This window comes from Eretmochelys imbricata, chromosome 4, assembly GCF_965152235.1.
Source record: "Eretmochelys imbricata isolate rEreImb1 chromosome 4, rEreImb1.hap1, whole genome shotgun sequence".
NCBI classification, from domain to species: domain Eukaryota; kingdom Metazoa; phylum Chordata; order Testudines; family Cheloniidae; genus Eretmochelys; species Eretmochelys imbricata.
Window position 1 is genome coordinate 145,664,602 of NC_135575.1, and position 19,442 is coordinate 145,684,043.

General features: G+C 47.2%; 1 protein-coding gene across 1 annotated transcript in view; it reads left to right on the top strand.

The window, feature by feature from the left end:
- Positions 1-19,442, top strand: part of LOC144264379 (dedicator of cytokinesis protein 2-like) — a 336,931-nt gene that overhangs the window by 112,630 nt on the left and 204,859 nt on the right. Inside the window, exons 19-20 of the mRNA XM_077816134.1 lie at positions 6,773-6,870; positions 18,755-18,844. Of these exons, the coding sequence (XP_077672260.1) occupies positions 6,773-6,870; positions 18,755-18,844 (188 nt within the window). The remainder of the gene's footprint in view (positions 1-6,772; positions 6,871-18,754; positions 18,845-19,442) is intronic.

The window sequence follows — 19,442 nt, forward strand, 5'->3', positions numbered from 1 at the left end:
CAAAGATAACGGCCAATGGCTCTGCAATCCCACCCGCCAACTCCTTTAGTACTCTCGGATGCAACGCATCCGGCCCCATGGACTTGTGCTCGTCCAGCTTTTTTAAATAGTCCCAAACCACTTCTTTCTTCACAGAGGGCTGGTCACCTCCTCCCCATGCTGTGCTACCCAGTGCAGTAGTCTGCGAGCTGACTTTGTTCGTGAAGACAGAGGCAAAAAAAGCATTGAGTACATTAGCTTTATCCACATCCTCTGTCACTAGGTTGCCTCCCTCATTCAGTAAGGAGCCCACACTTCCCTTGACTTTCTTCTTGTTGCTAACATACCTGAAGAAACCCTTCTTGTTACTCTTAACATCTCTTGCTAGCTGCACCTCCAGGTGTGATTTGGCCTTCCTGATTTCACTCCTGCATGCCCGAGCAATATTTTTATACTCTTCCCTGGTCATTTGTCCAATCTTCCACTCTTGTAAGCTTCCTTTTTGTGTTTAAGATCAGCAAGGATTTCACTGTTAAGCCAAGCTGGTCGCCTGCCATATTTACTATTCTTTCTACACATCGGGATGGTTTGTTCCTGTAACCTCAATAAGGATTCATAGAATCATAGAATATCAGGGTTGGGAGGGACCTCAGGAGGTCATCTAGTCCAAGCCCCTGCTCAAAGCAGGACCAATCCCCAACTAAATCATCCCAGCCAGGGCTTTGTCAAACCTGACCTTAAAATACATGCTTTAAAATACAGCCAGCTCTCCTGAACTCCTTTCCCCCTCATGTTATTCTCCCAGGGGATCCTGCCCATCAGTTCCCTGAGGGAGTCACAGTCTGCTTTTCTGAAGTCCAGGGTCCGTATTCTGCTGCTCTCCTTTCTTCCCTGTGTCAGGATCCTGAACTCGACCATCTCATGGTCACTGCTGCCCAGGTTCCCATCCACTTTTGCTTCCCCTACTAATTCTTCCCGGTTTGTGAGCAGCAGGTCAAGAAGAGCTCTGCCCCTAGTTGGTTCCTCCAGCACTTGCACCAGGAAATTGTCCCCTACACTTTCCCAAAACTTCCTGGATTGTCCGTGCACTGCTGTATTGCTCTCCCAGCAGATATCAGGGTGATTGAAGTCTCCCATGAGCACCAGGGCCTGCGATCTAGTAACTTCCGTTAGGCACCAAGACAACAAGAAGCAATAAACGCCACACAGAGTATGATAACCGTTTTCACGAGCCTAGGGTTATAGATAAATGTGCAAAAGTCTACACCGATTCCCATCCAGAAATTGGAATTCATAGGCGCCTCTCCCAACTGTTCAACAGCAGCAGCAATGCTATCTCAGCAATGCTTCATCACGCTAGTCAATTTAATTTAGACATTGATCAACAGCCCATAAACATCAGCCAGAACAGATTTACAGCTCTTGGGGCACATGTCAGCAACAGCATTTGTTATCAAACACACCAGATTTCACATGAGATGCCTACAGGCCTGGCTTCGAACAGTGTACATCCTGCACAGGCACAACTTAAACAGATGTGTTACAATGCCACGCAGGGGCAAAGACTCCCTAAAATGGTGGACACAACCAAAGAACGTCTGTTCAGGAGTCCCATTTCTACAGAGAACTCCGACCATGACAATCACTGTTAACAACACGGGGTGCTACTACCCCTGAAATGGATCTTTACTGGCTCCCGGTGGAGCAGATTACTGCCATACCAGTGAAAAAGGTCCACAGTAATTGTCTTCAGTACACAGCAGTTTATTGAGAAGGAATTACATAAGTGGCAAAGGGTTATATTAAGCACATAACTCCTTTATGTTAGACATAAGTGCTATACATTAAGAGCTATACATTCCTCTTAACAAGTCTCTCTTTCACAAACATACACAAATAGGCCCTGTGCTAGCATCACACAGTTCCTGCTTGGCAAACAGAGAAGGTGGTTACCAATTTTATAGACGGCTTCTTTCCTCCTGGTCTGGTCTTTTCAGCCCTCTGGTCTGTCTCGGATTCCCTCGAGGCCAGGCCTCGGCTACCTTGAGACAACCCCTCTGGTTCACAGTCCTACTCGAGCCCACGGAGCAGAGGTTTGGCTGCTCTGTCCAGCAGCATTGCTTTTCCAAGCGTCAATTAAGGAATCCCCCCAACAGTAATTTACTTTGCTTGATCCTTGCACCCTTTTCCCTCGAAGGAGTCACATGTCTTACAAGCGCGCCCAGGGGACGTGTGGTTACAAATTTTTACCTAATTAGTATTTTAGGAGGGGCGGGAGGGGTGGTACTGAACGAAGATCATCCCACGTATGCTCCTATGTTGCTGGAGCATTGCTTAGGCTGAACGGCATGAATAGGTATTTGTAGAAGCCATATAGAGTGTGAAAGATGGTCTTCCACTCATCTCCCTCATGCGCGTGCACCATGTTATAGGCCCCACTCGTGTCTAACTTCATGAAAATACGGGCTGCCCATAGTCAGTCTAAGAGCTCATTTATAAGTGGAAGTGGTTTCATACAGTTAGCTTGTTCGGGGCCACATAGTCAATACATAGCTGCAAAGAGTCATCCTTCTTCTTGACAATAAAGTTTGGAGAGCCCTCTGGGGAGATGGACAGGTGGATGACACCCTTCTGAATGTTCTCCTACAAGTATATGTGGATAGCCTGAAGTTCAGGTTCAAAGAGGGCATATATCTGACCAAATGGGATCTTGGCTTTAGGCTGGAGATTGATCAGGCAATCATAAGTCCCATGTGAGGGCAGGATGTCTGCCTTCCTCTTCTCAAAAAACATTGGCAAAGTCACAATATTTGTGGGGGATCTCAGCCACAGCAAATGGAGCTGTAGGGGACGATCAGGGTCCTAGCGGTCTTGTTCCTTGATGATCAGGGTCTTGCAGTGTGTGACATGAACCACAGAGCACACTGGTCTGGTTCTCAGATCCTGGGAGACAGGATAATCGGCATAGTGGGAGCTAAAGTGTAGGGTTTCCTGCCAATGAATGTGGGGGTCATGGGTGTTTAGCCAGGACATGCCTAGGATGACCGCACATGGGGGCCCAGAATAGTCCAAATTGGAGTGTTTCCTGGTGCGCCGAAGGTTGATAACCATTAGTGGCAAGGTCTGGTGGGTTACTGTTCTGTGGAGAGAAGAGACCCATCTACAGTCTCGATCAGATCTGGTGGGAACTGCATGGGCCATGGCAAGGTTCAAGTCCTTAACATTACCTGAGGCCCCTGACTTGGCTTGGGTCTCTAGGTGAATTTCTGAGCTTATCAGCAGTTGAATTATAGACGTATTTGGAGTTGCATCAGAAACTGACTTGGGGGTCCTGTTCTGCCCACTGTGGCCCATGGGTGCTATTAACTACTGAAGGAAAGAGAAGACCAGCTCTGTCTGGATTGATTCCTTGGAGTACGGGACCTGGTGTTTCCTGGTCCCAGTTCTGCCCAAGTCTTCACCAGACACGTCAAGGCAAGATGTCTGCGTTTCCCACAATATAAGCACAAGCCTAATGCCGGACATCAGTGTTTCTCAGATTCAGAGACTTGTGGACAAACTTGGTTGGCTTGCTAGAACTTTGATGCCAGAGAAGTTTCAGAGTAGCAGCCGTGTTAGTCTGTATTCGCAAAAAGAAAAGGAGTACTTGTGGCACCTTAGAGACTAACCAATTTATTTGAGCATGAGCTTTCGTGAGCTACAGCTCACTTCATCGGATGCATAAAGTGGGAAGTACAGTGAGGAGATTTTATACACACACAGACCATGAAAAAATACACATTGTAAGGAGAGTGATCACTTAAGATGAGCTATTACCAGCAGGAGAGTGGGGTGGGGGGAGAGAAGACCTTTTGAAGTGATAATCAAGGTAGGCCATTTCCAGCACATTTCCATGAGTTAAAAAGAACGTCTGAGGAACAGTGGGGGGGGGGGAGAGGAATAAACAAGGGGAAATAGTTTTACTTAGTATAATGACTCAACCAATCTACTCCCAATCTCTATTCAAGCCTAAGTTAATTGTATCCAATTTGCAAATTAATTCCAATTCAGCAGTCTCTCGTTGGAGTCTGTTTTCAAAGTTTTTTTGTTGAAGGATACTCACTTTGAAATCAGAAATCGAGTGACCGGAGAGATTGAAGTGTTCTCCGACTGGTTTATGAATATTATAATTCTTGACATCTGATTTGTGTCCATTTATTCTTTTACGTAGAGACTGTCCAGTTTGCCCAATGTACATGGCAGAGGGGCATTGCTGGCACATGATGGCATATATCACATTGGTGGATGTGCAGGTGAACGAGCCTCTGATAGTGTGACTGATGTGATTAGGCCCTATGATGGTGTCTCTTGAATAGATATTTGGGCACAGTTGGCAACAGGTTTTGCTGCAAGGATAGGTTCCTGGGTTAGTGGTTCTGTTGTGTGGTTGCTGGTGAGTATTTGCTTCAGGTTGGGGGGCTGTCTGTAGGCAAGAACTGGCCTGTCTCCCAAGATTTGTGAGAGTGGTGGGTCGTCCTTCAGGATAGGTTGTAGATCCTTGATAATGCGTTGGAGAGGTTTTAGTTGGGGGCTGAAGATGACGGCTGGTGGCGTTCTGTTATTTTCTTTGTTGGGCCTGTCCTGTAGTAGGTGACTTCTGGGTACCAGAGAAGAACCCCATGGCTGGGATGTCATGAACTGGAAAACTGAGGTACGCTTGTGGTGCCGCTTCATGAGGCAATTGTCGATTCAGATGCACAAGTCAATCAGATAGTTCAAACGAGGCAGAGGCTCCGCCTGCGTGAGCTTGTCTTTTATATAATTTAATCCCAGGTGGAAATGCTGGTGCTATGCTGCCTCATTCCACCCCGACGTCAGAAACCAAACAATGAAATGAAGTGGCATATTTGGCAACGGGTCTGTTTCCCTGCTGTAAGGCCTGAAGCGTTGTCTCAGTGGTCCATATACAGTCGGGATCATCAGAGATAATGGATGTGGCTTGAATGAATTCCCCTAATTGTCACAAAACGGGGCTGGACTGTTTCAGGAGGGGAGAAGCCCAGGCCAAGGCCTCCCCAGTCAACAAGCTTAAGATGAGCCCCACACAGGTCTGGTCCATTGGGAATGATTGAGGGCATAGTAAGAACAGGAGCTGATGTTGGTTTGCGAACACCCAAAACGTGTCCTGTGCGCCATCAAATTTGTCAGGCAGGAGAATCTTCGGCTCTGGGGTGGGGGTGGAGTTGGGGGAGCCAACAGAGCAACGGCACCTGCAAAGCCAAATTCTGTGATTACAGGACAATTACTTGCTCCTGCACATTCTGGACAGCATCCACCAGTTCTGCTGGGACCTTAATGGGGTCCATGCTTGCTCCAAGGACCCCTGGTCATAATTTTTTAGGGCTGTTCAATCTCTCAGGTGACTGGGATGAGGGTGGTCTAGCTTAGTGGTCAGAGCAGGTATCAGACCGAATGGTTGGAGCAGGCTTTGGGACCCAAGCATCCGAGCCAGGGACAAGGGTCAGAGCCAGAGTCAGTAGTCAGAAGCTGGAGCCAAGGTTCAAGCAGGAGGTCAGGAACAGGATATCAGAGCCCAGGGTCAAGCTGGAGTCAGTAGCCACAAGCCAGAATCATTAATCAAACTGGAGAGCAGGAACTGGAGCAAGCAGGTGGCAGGCAAAAAGGAGTTCAAGGCAGCAGCAGGACAGAGGCAAGGCAGGAGCAGCAGGAACAAGGTAAGAGAGGAGCAGGCACAGCGTTAGGCATGAGCATTGAGCAGCCAGGTAGCTGCTGCTGCTGGCTTAAAAACTGGGCCACTGTCCCCTTCAGCTAATTATATGGTGTGACCAATCAGGCAGCCTGCTGCAGGCCAGCTATACTGATGAGGCCACCTGGAGACTGGCTCTGCTGCAGGCCCTGATTCCTGACAGGTCAGTATTTTTAATCTTTCAAACTGGCCGGTTGAAAGGTGTATGTCTGGATGTTTGCTTCCAGAATGTGGCCACAGAACATAGTGACCCAACAGGACCCAGAAGCTAGTGGAGACTTTCTGTTCAGTTTTCACAGTGGTCCTGTCCTAGAATGTGTGGTGCTTTTGTGTGATTGCAGTTGAGGTCATAGCTTTTCAGGCAGTCTCTACTTAGGACTCTGTGACCAAGTGTGAAGCTTTAGCTCAGTGCAAGAAGAGAGGAGGGAAGCAGAGATAGATGTGTAAGCACTCATATTGTCAGGGCAGCAATAGGCCTACCTGGCCATAGCATAAATTGATTGACATGCAGGCTGACCCTGGCTCCCTCTGAGCTGTGAGGAGATGGGAATTGGAGCAGGAGTTGCACTCGTTCAGGAGGCTCCGTCACTCAAGGAATCCACCAGGCCACTTTTGATTTTTCTTTTGTTTTTTTTGCTTCCTTTCTTTCCCCATGTAACATATGCAGAAATTAAATGCTACATCTCATATTAACATAGCATTGAAGCTGTGAAAGCCAGCAGGGACCAGTTCTCCTTTCACTCACATCACTGGCACTCCATTGACTTCAGTGGAATTACTCCTGACTGGTGGGAGTGAGTGGAGAATCATGCCACAGTCACTCCTGCCAGGGTCATTCAGCCCCTTTCCTCATAGGGAGCATTTTCTGTTTCAGCAGAGGATTCAGTTCTGAATCTCTTCATGCTGACTTGGGCAGTGGAAGTGGGGGAAGCTGGTTGGGGGACAGGGAGGGTTGGCTGACTTGGAGGTGCAGCTAAAGGGCTCAGTCAGTGCCTAGGTCGATAGAAAATAAGGACTGACTGAATGAATGAGTTTGTTTCCATGCAGTTGACCTGCTGGGGCTGTTGAAGTGGCGGTCGAAGCCCAACCTCCTGGCTGGAAACCTCCAGAAGCTAATGAAGGTGGATGGAGGAGAAGTCATCAAGGTAAGAAGGGTCCTTGGCAGCCTTGGCAGAGCTTCTCCTGGGCCAGCCCTCTTTGTCCCACGGGAAGAACATCCTATATCCCCATTCCAAACAGCTGCCGCTTTCCACCCCCCTTAGAAAGAGAGAACTGGAAAGTGCAGATTCAGCAGGCAAAGCCTGGTGAGCAGGCCAGGGGAAGAGTGGGCAAGGGAGTTGAAGATATAGCAGTGAGGATATAGGCCCATGCCACACTGAGTGGTGTGTGTAGTTGGCTCCAGCCTGGAACAGGGAGGGGTTGTCCTTTTCTCTCTAGCTCTGGAAAACCCCACCTGGGATCTGATGCTGAGCTCTGGGCACCTTATTGCCAGAGAGATAGTTACTGACAAACTGTCTGGAGCTCAGAGAAGAGCCACAGAAATATTGAGGGGTCACGGGCTGAGTAGTTGCTGATACTGTAGTGACATCCAAGGGGCCTAACGGGGAATCAGGGCCCACTGGGCTGGGTGCAGCACCGGCAGAGGGAGGCAGATATGGGAAGAGACCAGGGAGCCACAACAACTGGGATGTGTGGCGTGTTACACTGACACGAGGGGGTTAATCTGGGAAAGGCTGCAGATTTTGGTAGCTCTCAGAAACCACACTGCAGAAGGTGCACAACAACTGACAGTGCTGCCTAGTGGTCACGTGAGCACTGGCAGGACATCTCCCCATTGAAGCTCAGCCCTGTCCTTTGGCGTCCCTGCCCCAAGGGTTTCCAGTCCTCCCCTTAGCACAGAGGCTTGAGGGCTAGGCCGTTGACCAGTCACAGTCTTTCCCAGTCAGCCTTTCATTGAAGGTGAAGGCTCCTGTTGTATTGCCTCTCGGAGGGGGTAGGGGAGCCTGGGCCCACCCTCTCCACTGGGCTCCAGTCCAGGGCCCAGTGGTGGGCAGCTACACCCTACATCTTGGGGTGCCAAGCTGCTGCCCCCTTCGCTCCCCCACCCCCTGAAACACTTCCTACCCCAGTCTCCTTCAGCTTACCAGAGTAACTCACTCCAGCCAAGTCTCTGACCCGCACACTCTGACTCCTGCTTCTCCCCTACGGGTTTGCACAGGTCTGTGTTGTCAAGTGCCAGGGAATGAGCTCCTGGGCAGTAACTTCCCCTCAGAGCAGCCATCTGCTCCGTTCCACTGCCTGCCTCTGAGTTGCTCTGCTCCCCTTTTTACAGCCCAGCCTCCAGCTTTTGCAGGCTTTGCAGAGGTGTCTGGTCAGGGCTGTTCCATAACTTCTTACTCTCCAGTGTGGGTTTGTATAGACATCCTGCACAGCCTTCCTGCAGGTCATGAACGGCCAGTGAAATGCTGCCATGATGCTTCTAACTTGCCTTTCATTGGCAAATGGTAGCAGATATGCGTACTGTCTGGATATCTGAGGGTCATGAACCATGGTGGAATGAGGAGGGATCAAATGAAACAAAGAAAAGAGGGAATTTAGGCCAAGTATGAGGAGAACCCTCCTGTCAGGGAGATGGATAAGGCTGGAAAATTGTCTTCCAGGGAAGGGCTGGGATAGGGTGGGTTAACTGATTTAAATCAAAGTGATTTAAATGACCTATTTTAATCATGATTTAAATCAGCAAGCGGGAAACCTTTTCAAGTCATCTATTTTAACCATGTTTTGCATTTGTAATGTTCCTAAAGAAAGGTTCATTCTCATTGGTTGGAAACCATTAAATATGTTGATTTTCTGCCAAATGTAGTCTTCACACTCAATTTGGTGCTTCTTTTTGCTAACCAGGAAGATGCACTGTATCTATACACATTAATTTAAGCTATTATATAGCTTAACTTACATTTATTCAGCTTCTTCATTTTTATTAGAAAAGGTTGTATTAGAAAATGTTGAATGATGCATTTCTTATTTACTTGATGATGAGTAATTTTTTACTTGTGATTTGTATCAAGCTCTATTTGAAATGGAAATTCAAATTCATTAAAATGCACACACAATTTTTAATTAAAACTACCTGGAATTTGCTGAAAACTGGAAAAAAGTATACTGAAAAGCTTATCAAAACATGTTTTGCATTTAAGACTGATTTATAAAAGTTAATGAATTGAACTGATTATTTCTGGTCACAACGTCCTTCAAGATTTTAGGACTTTTAGATTTCATCTTCTCTTACCTACTTTTTATACATAGATTGGAAGAGGAAAATAAGCGTTCCTGCTTTTTCCATTCCCAGTTGTTTTCTTAACTTTGAATGAACTGGCCATTAAATGGGACTAGTTGAATAAACTGAAAAAAAGAAAATATTCTCTGCACTTGCAGAAGAGGCTACTGCTATCAAAAGCTAGTGCAGCCCTTCAACAAACTCTAGTTTGAGTTCTGAGTGAGTCACTTCCACCAGTTCAATGCTTTGACTTACTTTAAAACTTGAGAGCAAACACGTACTGCTTAATATTCTTTTTTTGTATTTAATTTAAATGATTTTAATACATTATAATAAATCTAGGCCCTAACATAGGTTGTCAATTTAAAATTTAATTTTAAATAAAAAATAAACTTATTTATTTTAAATAAAAGAAATCTGATTTAAATAAAATCTGAATTTTTTAATTTAAAAAAAAATTGTTTATCTCCCTAGGCCAGAAGCACCGTACTAGAGAAAACTGAGGGGAACAGATTATAAGCACCAATATTGCGCAGGGACTGAGGAGTCTGTTTCTGTTCTTCTTCGAATATATGGTGCTCCACCGTAGGATGCGCGCGCACCCATGCACTCTTGACTGGAGACTGTAAAGCAGTGTCTGCGGGCCCAAGCCTGTGCCGAGCAGCTCCTCGTTCTCCCTTATGAGGCATGTAGGGAGCTGTGGACCTGCTGCCACTCACCTGCAGCTCGAGATGGAGCATTTTGCAGCCTCCAGCCTCTCTCACTTATTGTGAAATGTTCTTTGTTAGTTATTTACTTTGGTTATTTTTGTCATTTTAATTTTATTTCAGCACAATTGTGCTTTCAAAGGAGGGTTACTCCTTTTTTCAGGACTTTAGTTAATGCTTTGGCATGCCAGGTCACGCTGAAAACCCCACCTGTCATTTAAGCCTTGCCAGGCCTGCCACAGGTTTTTTTACCTGCAGAAACAGGCACTCTAGCTGTCACCAGTGTCTTGGAGATACTCACATCCCCTTAAAGTGCAAGGTCTGCTCAGTGTTTAAAGGCAGGTCTAGAAAGGACAGAGAGGCTAGGAGGACGTTCCTCCTAATGGTACAATCTATAGTTCCTGAGGGGTCTGCTCCTGTCTCCCTGGTACATCGGCCTGAACATTTCAGGCCACTTTGGTGACTATTGGAAACCAGTTAGCAGCCCCAGAGACTAAGCCTTCGAGGGGGAAAAAGCCTCTTTCACTTTCCAGATAAATGAAAGAAATCTCACACCTGGGAAACTCTGTCTGCAACTGTTACTGAGACTCAGTACTGCATAAGAAGTGGTGTGTGGAGAAGTCTTCTACTCTCAGGGTAGCTTCTATCTTGGTTCCTTCTAACACCTCTCAGCACTGTGCTGTATACAGGACTACTCCCTGGGCACTGTTACTGTTGCCTTCTTACAGTTCCAAGGTCAGAAAAGACCCTTTGTTAACCTCTCTGGTATCACATTCACCATCTCCTCCCTGATCCATGTTTCCTGCTCTGGTACTGACGCAGGCTTTGAACATAGGCTATCATAGCCCTCCACCACCCTCCAGATCCCTTTCCCTGGAGGACCTTCTAGTCTCAGATGAGCCAGAGTCTCCCCTACTAAGGAGGTCTACTAGAGTTCCTTCTCTGGTACTGCCCCGCCAGCTGCAACATGACTCTTGGTTGGGCTTCCAATCCTTGGTACTGGCATTGATGCCTGAGGCTCCCCATCTTAACCCAGGAGAGGATACTTCTGACTCTGAGGTCTTGGTGCAGGGCTCTGCATCACACTCTCCTGAGTCCATTTACGGATGAAGATCTTCCAGAGCCCACCAAACACGCTCAAAATCGGGGATATGAATACGCTTGGGGACCCTTCCCCTAACCCACTCCTCAGTGGACTGAGGAGTACTGGAACCCCAGGGAGCAATTCAGTGAACAGTTTTACAGGGTGCCAGCTAGAAACAAACCCCAACACGCACCGGTACCGCATTATGCACAGGCGCCAAGCCCATCCTCAGGTACCACATACTTCTTTGGTACTGAGAAAAACACAAGAGGAATAAGAGTCAGAGACTGAAGAAAACTCCCCTACTTCAGCCAGGCCCTCTTCCTCCCCATATGAGGTAGTAATGCCACCACTGCCCTCTGATGTTGATGACTTTAAGGCTTTCCAGGACCTTTCCAGAAACACCTGGCAGACTCCATCCGGATTCCATGAAAAGAGGTACAAGACTCCCAGCACCCCCGGTAGACATTTTAAACATCACCCCACCCCAGGGAAAGTTTGCCCTACCAATTAATGAGACACTGTTATTGCCTGCACATGGTCTGTGGCAAACACCTGCCACCACTCAGCCCACCTGCCAGTGGGCATATAAAAAATATTCAAGTTAAAGGAATGGATCACGTCTTCCACCGTCCTGCCCCTAATTCCCTAGCTGTGGACTTGGTCAATGAAAAGCGTTACTAAAGCCAGGCTCATTCTAGACCCTTTCCTTTGGGCAAAGAGTCCAAATGATTAGACCTACAGGGCAGGAGGAGCTATTCATCTGTAGCTCTTCAATTCTGAATTGGAAACCACCAGGCCTTGATGGTAAAAAGAGTCTAGAAATTATTCTAAGTTCACACACTTTACTGAACACTTGCCACAAAAAGACCAATTTCAATCCCCTGTCTCTGAGGGTTAGTTGATTGCAAAAGCCTCCTTGTGGACTGTTCTCCGTGCTGCTGATGCAACTGAAGACCTTGCCTTTGAACGGCCAAAGCTCCTCACTCTATATCCTTACAGATTCAAGAGCAATGCTACAGTCACTGGGAATTTATGTGCCTGCAATAAAGAGACATTTTAGCAGAACTTAAACTCCACAATGTTCCAGCACTATGCACACCAAGCCTTTCCTAGCCCTTTGGAGCCTTTGAGGAAATTCAAACCTCAGAAAAGTGAACCACCTCCCTTTACAACTACCCAGTCTACATCCCTGTATAAGAGATTGTTTGGACGCCTTGGTTGAAGGCGTTGAGCAACTTTTTCCTCAGGATCCTCTACTGTACAACTCTACTGTCCATCCCTCTTTTGGAAACTGACTGTTACACTTCCTGCCTGCCTGGGAGCAGATCACCTCAGACAAATTAGAGGTGGTCAGTGTGGGTTATTGCTTCCACTTCCACTTTATTTATCCATCCCTGTCCCTCTCTAAGGACCCTTATAAGGTGATAAGTAACAGACAGGATGGATTTGTCAAGAACAAATCATGTCAGACCAACCGGATAGCTTTCTTTGACAGGGTAACAAGCCTTGTGGAGAGGGGGAAAGCAATAAATTTGTTATAGCTTAACTTTGGTAAGGCTTTTCATACTGTCTAGCATAATGTTCTCAAACAAACTAGAGAAATGCAACCTAGATGGAGCTACTCTAAGGTGGATGCATAACGGATTAGGAAACCATTGGCAGAAATTAGTTATCAGTGGTTCACAGTCATGCTGGAAGAGCATATCAAGTGGGGTCCCGCAGGGGTAGGTTCTGGGTCTTGTTCTGTTCAATATCTTAATCAATGATTTAGATAATGGCATAGAGTGTACACTTATCAAGTTTGTGGATGATACCAAGCTGGGAGGGGTTGCAAGTGCTTTGGAGGACTGGATTAGAATTCAAAATGATCTTGACAAACTGGAGAAATGGTCTGAAGTAAATAAGACGAAATTCAATAAGGACAAATGCAAAGTACTGCACTTAGGAAGGGAGCCATCAGTTGCATGCATACAAAATGGGAAATGACTGCCTAAGAAGGAGTACTGCAGAAAGGGATCTGGGGGTGGATCACAAGCTAAATATGAGTCAACAGTGTAACGCTGTTGCAAAAAAGGCAAACATCATTCCGGGATGTATCATCAGGAGTGTTGTAAGCAAGACACAAGTAGTAATTTTTCCGCTCTACTCCACGCTGATTAGGTCTCAACTGGAGTAATGTGTCCAATTCTGGGTGCCACATTTCAAGAAAGATGTGAACAAATTGGAGAAAGTCCAGAGAAAAGCAACACAAATTATTAAAGATCTAGAAAATGTGACCTATGAGGAAAGATTGAAAAAATGGGGTTTGTTTAGTCTGGAGAAGAGAAGACTGAGAGGGGACATGATAACAGTTTTCAAGTATGTAAAAGGTTGCCATAAAGAAGAGGGTGATAAAATTGTGCTCCTTATCCACTGAGGGTAGGACAAGAAGCAATGGGCTCAAATTGCAGCAAGGGCGGTTTAGGTTGGACATTAGGAAAAACTTCCTAACTGTCAGGTGGTTAAACACTGGAATAAATTGCCTAGGGAGGTTTTGGAATCCTCATCATTGGAGACTTTTAAGAGCAGGTTGGACAGACAACTGTCAGGAATGGTCTAGATAATACTTAGTCCTGCCTTGAGTGCAGGGGTCTGGACTAGATGGCCTCTCAAGGATCTCAAAATTTTTACTTCAGTCTAAACAGATGTCTGTTTATTTTAAGTCAATTTAGATGGTAGCTCTTGGTAAATATCAGTCCTTTTGCGGTGAAGATTGCTCTCCCATTACCAATCACTCTTCAGCAGTTTCTGAAGATAGACAGAGTTGGCGTGATAAGCAGTCATCCAGTTAAAATGCCTATGAAATTTCCTATAGTAAGAGTGAGAAGCATAATAACTCTGCTATATTCGGTAATAGGACTTTCAGTATTCTTTATAATTCTGAGTCTCATAGGAAAAGCCAGGAGAGCTCTCATCCTGAGGGCTGTAGGAACAGTCTTCCTGGGCTCTTCTTTTTGGAGGACTGGGGGATTGTTGGTGGTGGCTTTTCTTTCATCATTTGGAATTTTTGTTTCACCACCTTCTTTTTCAATTCTATGAGTCTGTGATTCTCCCAAGGAGTTCTTAAGGCAGGAGGTACAATCTCTCCTGCTCTTGGGGATGATTGAACCAGTTCTACTCAAGTTTGTTGGAAGAGGGTTCAAGTCCAACTATTTTCTAGTCCTCAAAGAAGGTTAGGATGGAGACCAATCCTTGATCTCAGAAACTTGAACATCCATGTCCTTTTTCAGCACTTCAGAATGGTGATGCTAGCCATAGAATCATAGAACTGGAAGGGACCTCGAGAGGTCATCTAGTCCAGTCCCCTGCACTCAAGGCAGGACTAAGTATTATCTATATCATCCTTGACAGGTGTTTGTCCAACCTGCTCTTAAAAATCCCCAATGATGGAGATTCCACAACCTCCCTAGGCAATTTATTCTAGTGCTTAACCACTCTGACAGTTAGGAAGTTTTTCAAAATGTCCAACCTAAACCGCCCTTGCTGCAGTTTAAGATCATTGCTTCTTGCAATGTAAGCCCGTTCCATCATAATTCCATCCCTAGATCCAGGAAATTGTTTCATCGCCTTTGGCCTATAGGACACCTACTTTCATGTAACTATCCACCCATCCCACAAGCATTTCCCATGTTTTGTAATATGCTCAGATCATTACCAGTATGGAGTCCTCCCCTTTGGACTCTCTACAGCCCCAAGCCTCTTTACAAAGGTCCTCTTATTGGTAGTTGCATGCCTACATTAGTGGGGCATCACAGCATTCCCATACTTGGACAACTGGCTCCTCAGGGGTTGGTCCGCTCTAGAGGTTCAGTTGGCAACCTCCAAGGCACTGGCCCTATTTCAGTCCCTGGGTTTCTGTGTCAATATGAAGAAGCCTACACTGACTCCGGTCCAGAAGATTGACTTCAACAGAGCTACTCTAGACTCCCTAATTGCCAGCGCCTGCTTGCCCAAGGAGTGGTTCTCTACTATGTCCAGTCTGATTTCAGTAGTACAGTGCAGCCCACAAATAATTACAAGGACCTGCTTACAACTCTTGGGCCACATATATGCCTCCATATTCATCATGGCTCATGTGTCTCAGGAGTCTTCTGACATGGCTAGGACTGCGTACATCCCAAACAGACAGTCTCTCCAAACGCATCACCGTATCTCCAAAAGTTCTGGACTCTGTCAGGTGGTGGAAGGAGTTCCCAGTGAAGGTCTGTGTGGGAACTCCATTCTCAGATTCCCCACCCTCGGAGATCCTCACAATAGATGCCTCACTTTTGCAAAGAGGGGCTCAACGCCAAAGGGCCATAGCCCAGGGGAAGTGGTCTATACATGAGGCCACACTCCACATCAACTTCCTAGAGCTAGGAGTGATTGGATATGCTTCCCAATACTTCCTTCACAGCGTACAGGGTCACTCCATCAGGGTAATGCTGGACAACAGGGCAGCAATGTACTGTATCAATCGGCAGGATGGTGCAAGATCTCAGTCCTCATATATAGAATTGCTAAAATTCTGGAACTGGTGCCTTTCCCATCAGATAGAAATCTCAGCAGTTTATCTACCAGGCCTCCAGAATACAGTTGCAGACTTCATCAGCAGGAACTTCCATCAGGACCACAAATGGTAGCTCAACGATTCTGTCTTCCTCAGCATCTGCCAAACCTGGGCTTCTCCCAGAAGCAGATCTCTTTGTTACCCCAATCAACACAAAATGTCTCATCTTCTGCTCCAAGAGAAGGTACAGCTGCAGCTCGTTAGGAGATGCCCTGATAAGACCTTGGCCTGTACCCTGATATATGCTTACCCATCTCTACCTCTGATCTTCAAGACCTTGTTCAAACTGCGACATGAACGAGTGAGGGTTATTTTCATAGCACTGTCCTGGCCAAGACAAGTACTCAAAACCTCCTTCAACTCTCTGTTGCAATGCTTCTCTGTCTTCCCTTCAGGAAGGATCTCCTGCTACAGAGCTCAGGGACGCTGGTCCATCCCAATTCCTTATCCTTAAACCTGAGAGCATGGTTCCTAGATGGTTCTTGGCATGGAGCTAACCTGTCCAGTCAGTTCTCCTATTTAGCTAGAAACCTTCTGTCACGGAGTCCCCGGGCGATGCTCTGGAACTGCTCCCTATGAAGCCAGTCAGGACTCTGGTGAAGTCTCCTCTCTGTGAGCAGACTGTCTTCAGGGCAAAAAGCTCACACGGCTTCCACCTTCCTGGGTCTGACCTCAGAGCATTCAGCATCCTCTGTCCCTCCGTGCACTTCCCACAGTGAGTCCACCTAGGCGGGGTCCTGGGGAAGCCAGAGGGTCCTGCCCCCCCAACTTCACAATCAGACGTGACTCTCAGCCAGCCAGTACAACAGAGGTTTATTAGATGAGAGGAACACTGTCTAAAACAGAGCTTTTAGGTACAGAGAACAAGACCCCTCAGCTGGGTCCATTTTTGGGGGCAGTGAGCCAGACAACCGTGTCTGCACTTCACTCCACATCCCCAGCCAGCCCCAAACTGACTCGGTCTCCAGCCCCTCCTCCTCTGGGCTTTGTCCCTTTCCCAGGTCACTGGATTCCTTTGTTCTCTAACCCTTTAGCTTTCACCTTGCAGGGGGGGAATGGCCCAGGCCATCAGTTGCCAGGAGACAGAGCGTCAGCCATTTATGTACACTGGCCCTTTGCTCTGCAACAATTACACCCCCTTATCCCACCACCTAGAGACTTAAGAAATGCATAGGGGAAACTGAGGTACCCCTACAGTATTCAGAGGAAACATTAAGAACAGTCTCACTTTGTCACACCTACTACTTGCAAAAAACTTACATTCAGAAGTGGAAATGCTTCCAGGTGTTCTCTTCAGTCCTCTTCTCAAGCATCAAGAGCTCTGTTCTACAAGATCCTAGATGACTTGTTAGATTTAAAGACACTGGGTTTATCAATGAGTTGCTGGAGGATTCCCTGCTCCTTGAAGTCTTTAAACCATGATTTGAGGACTTCAATAGTTTAGCCATAGGTGAGAGGTTTATCGCAGGAGTGGGTGGGTGAGATTCTGTGGCCTGCGTTGTGCAGGGGGTGGGACTAGATGATCATAATGGTCCCTTCTGACCTTAATATCTATGAATCTACATTTGGCCAGTATTGTGGTCTTCCACTTGCCCATCAAGGGCTTATCAGTTTTTGCCCATCCTCCTACAACAAGATTCCTTATGGGCTCATACAACTTGTTGCCTCCTGTACAGAACTGGGGGCCCCAGTGGGACTTTAATGTGGTTCTCAGTGCCCTGTGGAAATCCCCTTTTGAAACGATGGCTACCTGCTCTCTCCTCCACCTCTCCCCCAATATTTCATTCCATATAGCCATCACTTCGGCTAGACAAGTGGAAGAACTGGGTGCTCTCGTGGCAGACCCACCATTTGCTACTTTCTACAGAGATGAAGTTACACTATGTGTTGTGATAACTGGGCCTACACATTTACTTTAATTGTAAGGTGAACTGGTGAAAAGTAGGTAAAGGTCATCACAACAGTCCCCATTCTAGCTTCCTCCCTAAGGCCTCTTTGGAATACCATATTAATCAGGAAATCTGTCTACCAGTGTTCTGTCCAAAACCTCATGCCTCCGAGGAGGAAACCAGCCTTTATACATTGGATCTTAGGAGGGCTCCCGGCTTCTACCTCTCCCAGATTATTCGTATCTTTTGCAGAGAGGATGACGTGACAGTCTATTTCCACAGGAAGACTGACAAAGTAGGTCTTGGGTTGCATCTTAATGTGCTGTGAGACTCCTGGAATACGACAGTACACTCCACTAGGGCTCAGTCCACATCTATAGCCCTCGTGAAAGATGTTCCCATAGTTGAACTCTGCAGGACTGCAACTTGGTCCTCTGTCCATACCTTTGCCAAGCATTACACTCTCTTACCTGCTTCTGGAGTGGACATGTTTGGTGACGCAGTCCTCCAAACTGCCTTGGATCTGCTTCCTCAGCGTCCACCTCCATGTTGAGGTACTGCTTGGGTATCTCCTATGGTGGAGCACCATAGAGACATATACTCAAAGAAGGAGAGGTTACTTACCTGTACAGTAACTTGAGTTCTTTGAGATGTTTTGACCCTATGGGTGCTCCACCTCCCTTCCTCCTCCCTCTCTGCTGCAGAAACTCTGGCTTTGCAATTGAGAAGGAATTGAGTGGTGACAGGGCCATGCTTCCCTATACGCCAAGGGTGGCCAACCTGAGCCTGAGAAGGAGACAGAATTGACATATTACTGTGGCTCTTTGGCAATGTACATTGGTAAACAGCTCCCCACATCAGCTCCCCCGCTCCCCTTCCCCCCACACACTCCCAGCACCTCCTGCTCACTGGCAGCCCCATCGATCAGCTCCTCCCCCTCCCTCCTTACACCTCCCAATGAACTGTTTTCTGGCGTGCAGGAGGCTCGGAGGGGTGGGGGGAGGAGCGAGGGCACGGCAGACTCAGGGAAGGGGTGGAATGGGGGCAGGGCCTGTGGCAGAGCCAGGGGTTGAGCAGTGAGCACCCCAGGCACATTGGAAAGTTGGGGCCTGTAGCTCCGGCCCTGGAGTCAGTGCCGGTGTAAGGTGCCACGTATTAACTTCTGAAGAGCCCATATGGCTCCGGAGCCACAGCTTGGCCACCCCTGCTATATGCCCTTGTATGGCAACACAAGGAGCTACTGTGTGAAGACTTGGGCCCACAGACACTGCCTGTACTGTCTCCAGTGAAAAGCACACAGGCCTGCACTCATCCTATGGTGGAACAGCCACAGGGGCAAAACATCTCAAAGAACTCAAGTTACTGTACAAGTAACCAACCTCTGCTTTCCTTTCATTTGGGCTGAGGTGGCATTTGGGATGGGTCAGGGATCATACTAGGGGTTATCACTCAGGCTCCTGTTCTTCTTGTGTCTCCCCCAGTTCCTTCAGGACACCCTGGATGCCTTGTTCTCAATTATGATGGAGAATTCAGCCACCGATGTCTATGATACGCTCATCTTTGATGCTCTAGTAAGTAGGTTCCTGTTTCCCCCTGCCCAGCCCTGAACATGGGTGGGGCCAGGCCAGACCCTGCACCCCTCTATGCTCCCAACAATTGATCTACCTACTGCCAAACTCATTCAGTTGTTTACCCTCTCATTAGCTCATTCTCCCATCTCTACACCAATGGGAGGCAGTGCACTTTATTCTCCTCGGCAGTGGCCAGTTCTGACCCAGCAGAGGAACCACCAGTGATGTCCAAAAGAAATTCCTCAAAAGCAGGCGAGATCACAGACTGGGAGAAAAGACTGAGGAAACTCTTGAGATATCTAGCACAGGATTTTCCATACCTGATCAGATCATGTAACATCCTGGAGCCATCTAGCAATGGCCTGGGATCCTTTTAGATCTCACGGGACCAGCAAGGTTGAGTTTGGTTGTAGAGGTTGCTCTCCCTGCAGAGTGAGTGCTGACTCCAATGCCCCAGAGCGGCACTAAGGTGTGTCATGTTGCACAGAGTGGTGTAATTCAGTAGGGAAGCATTTTCCCTTCCAAGTTAGTACTTGCCCTAATGCCTTAGTGCAGTGCTAGGGCAGCTGTGCTCCAGCCAGTAGTTCGAGTGACTCAG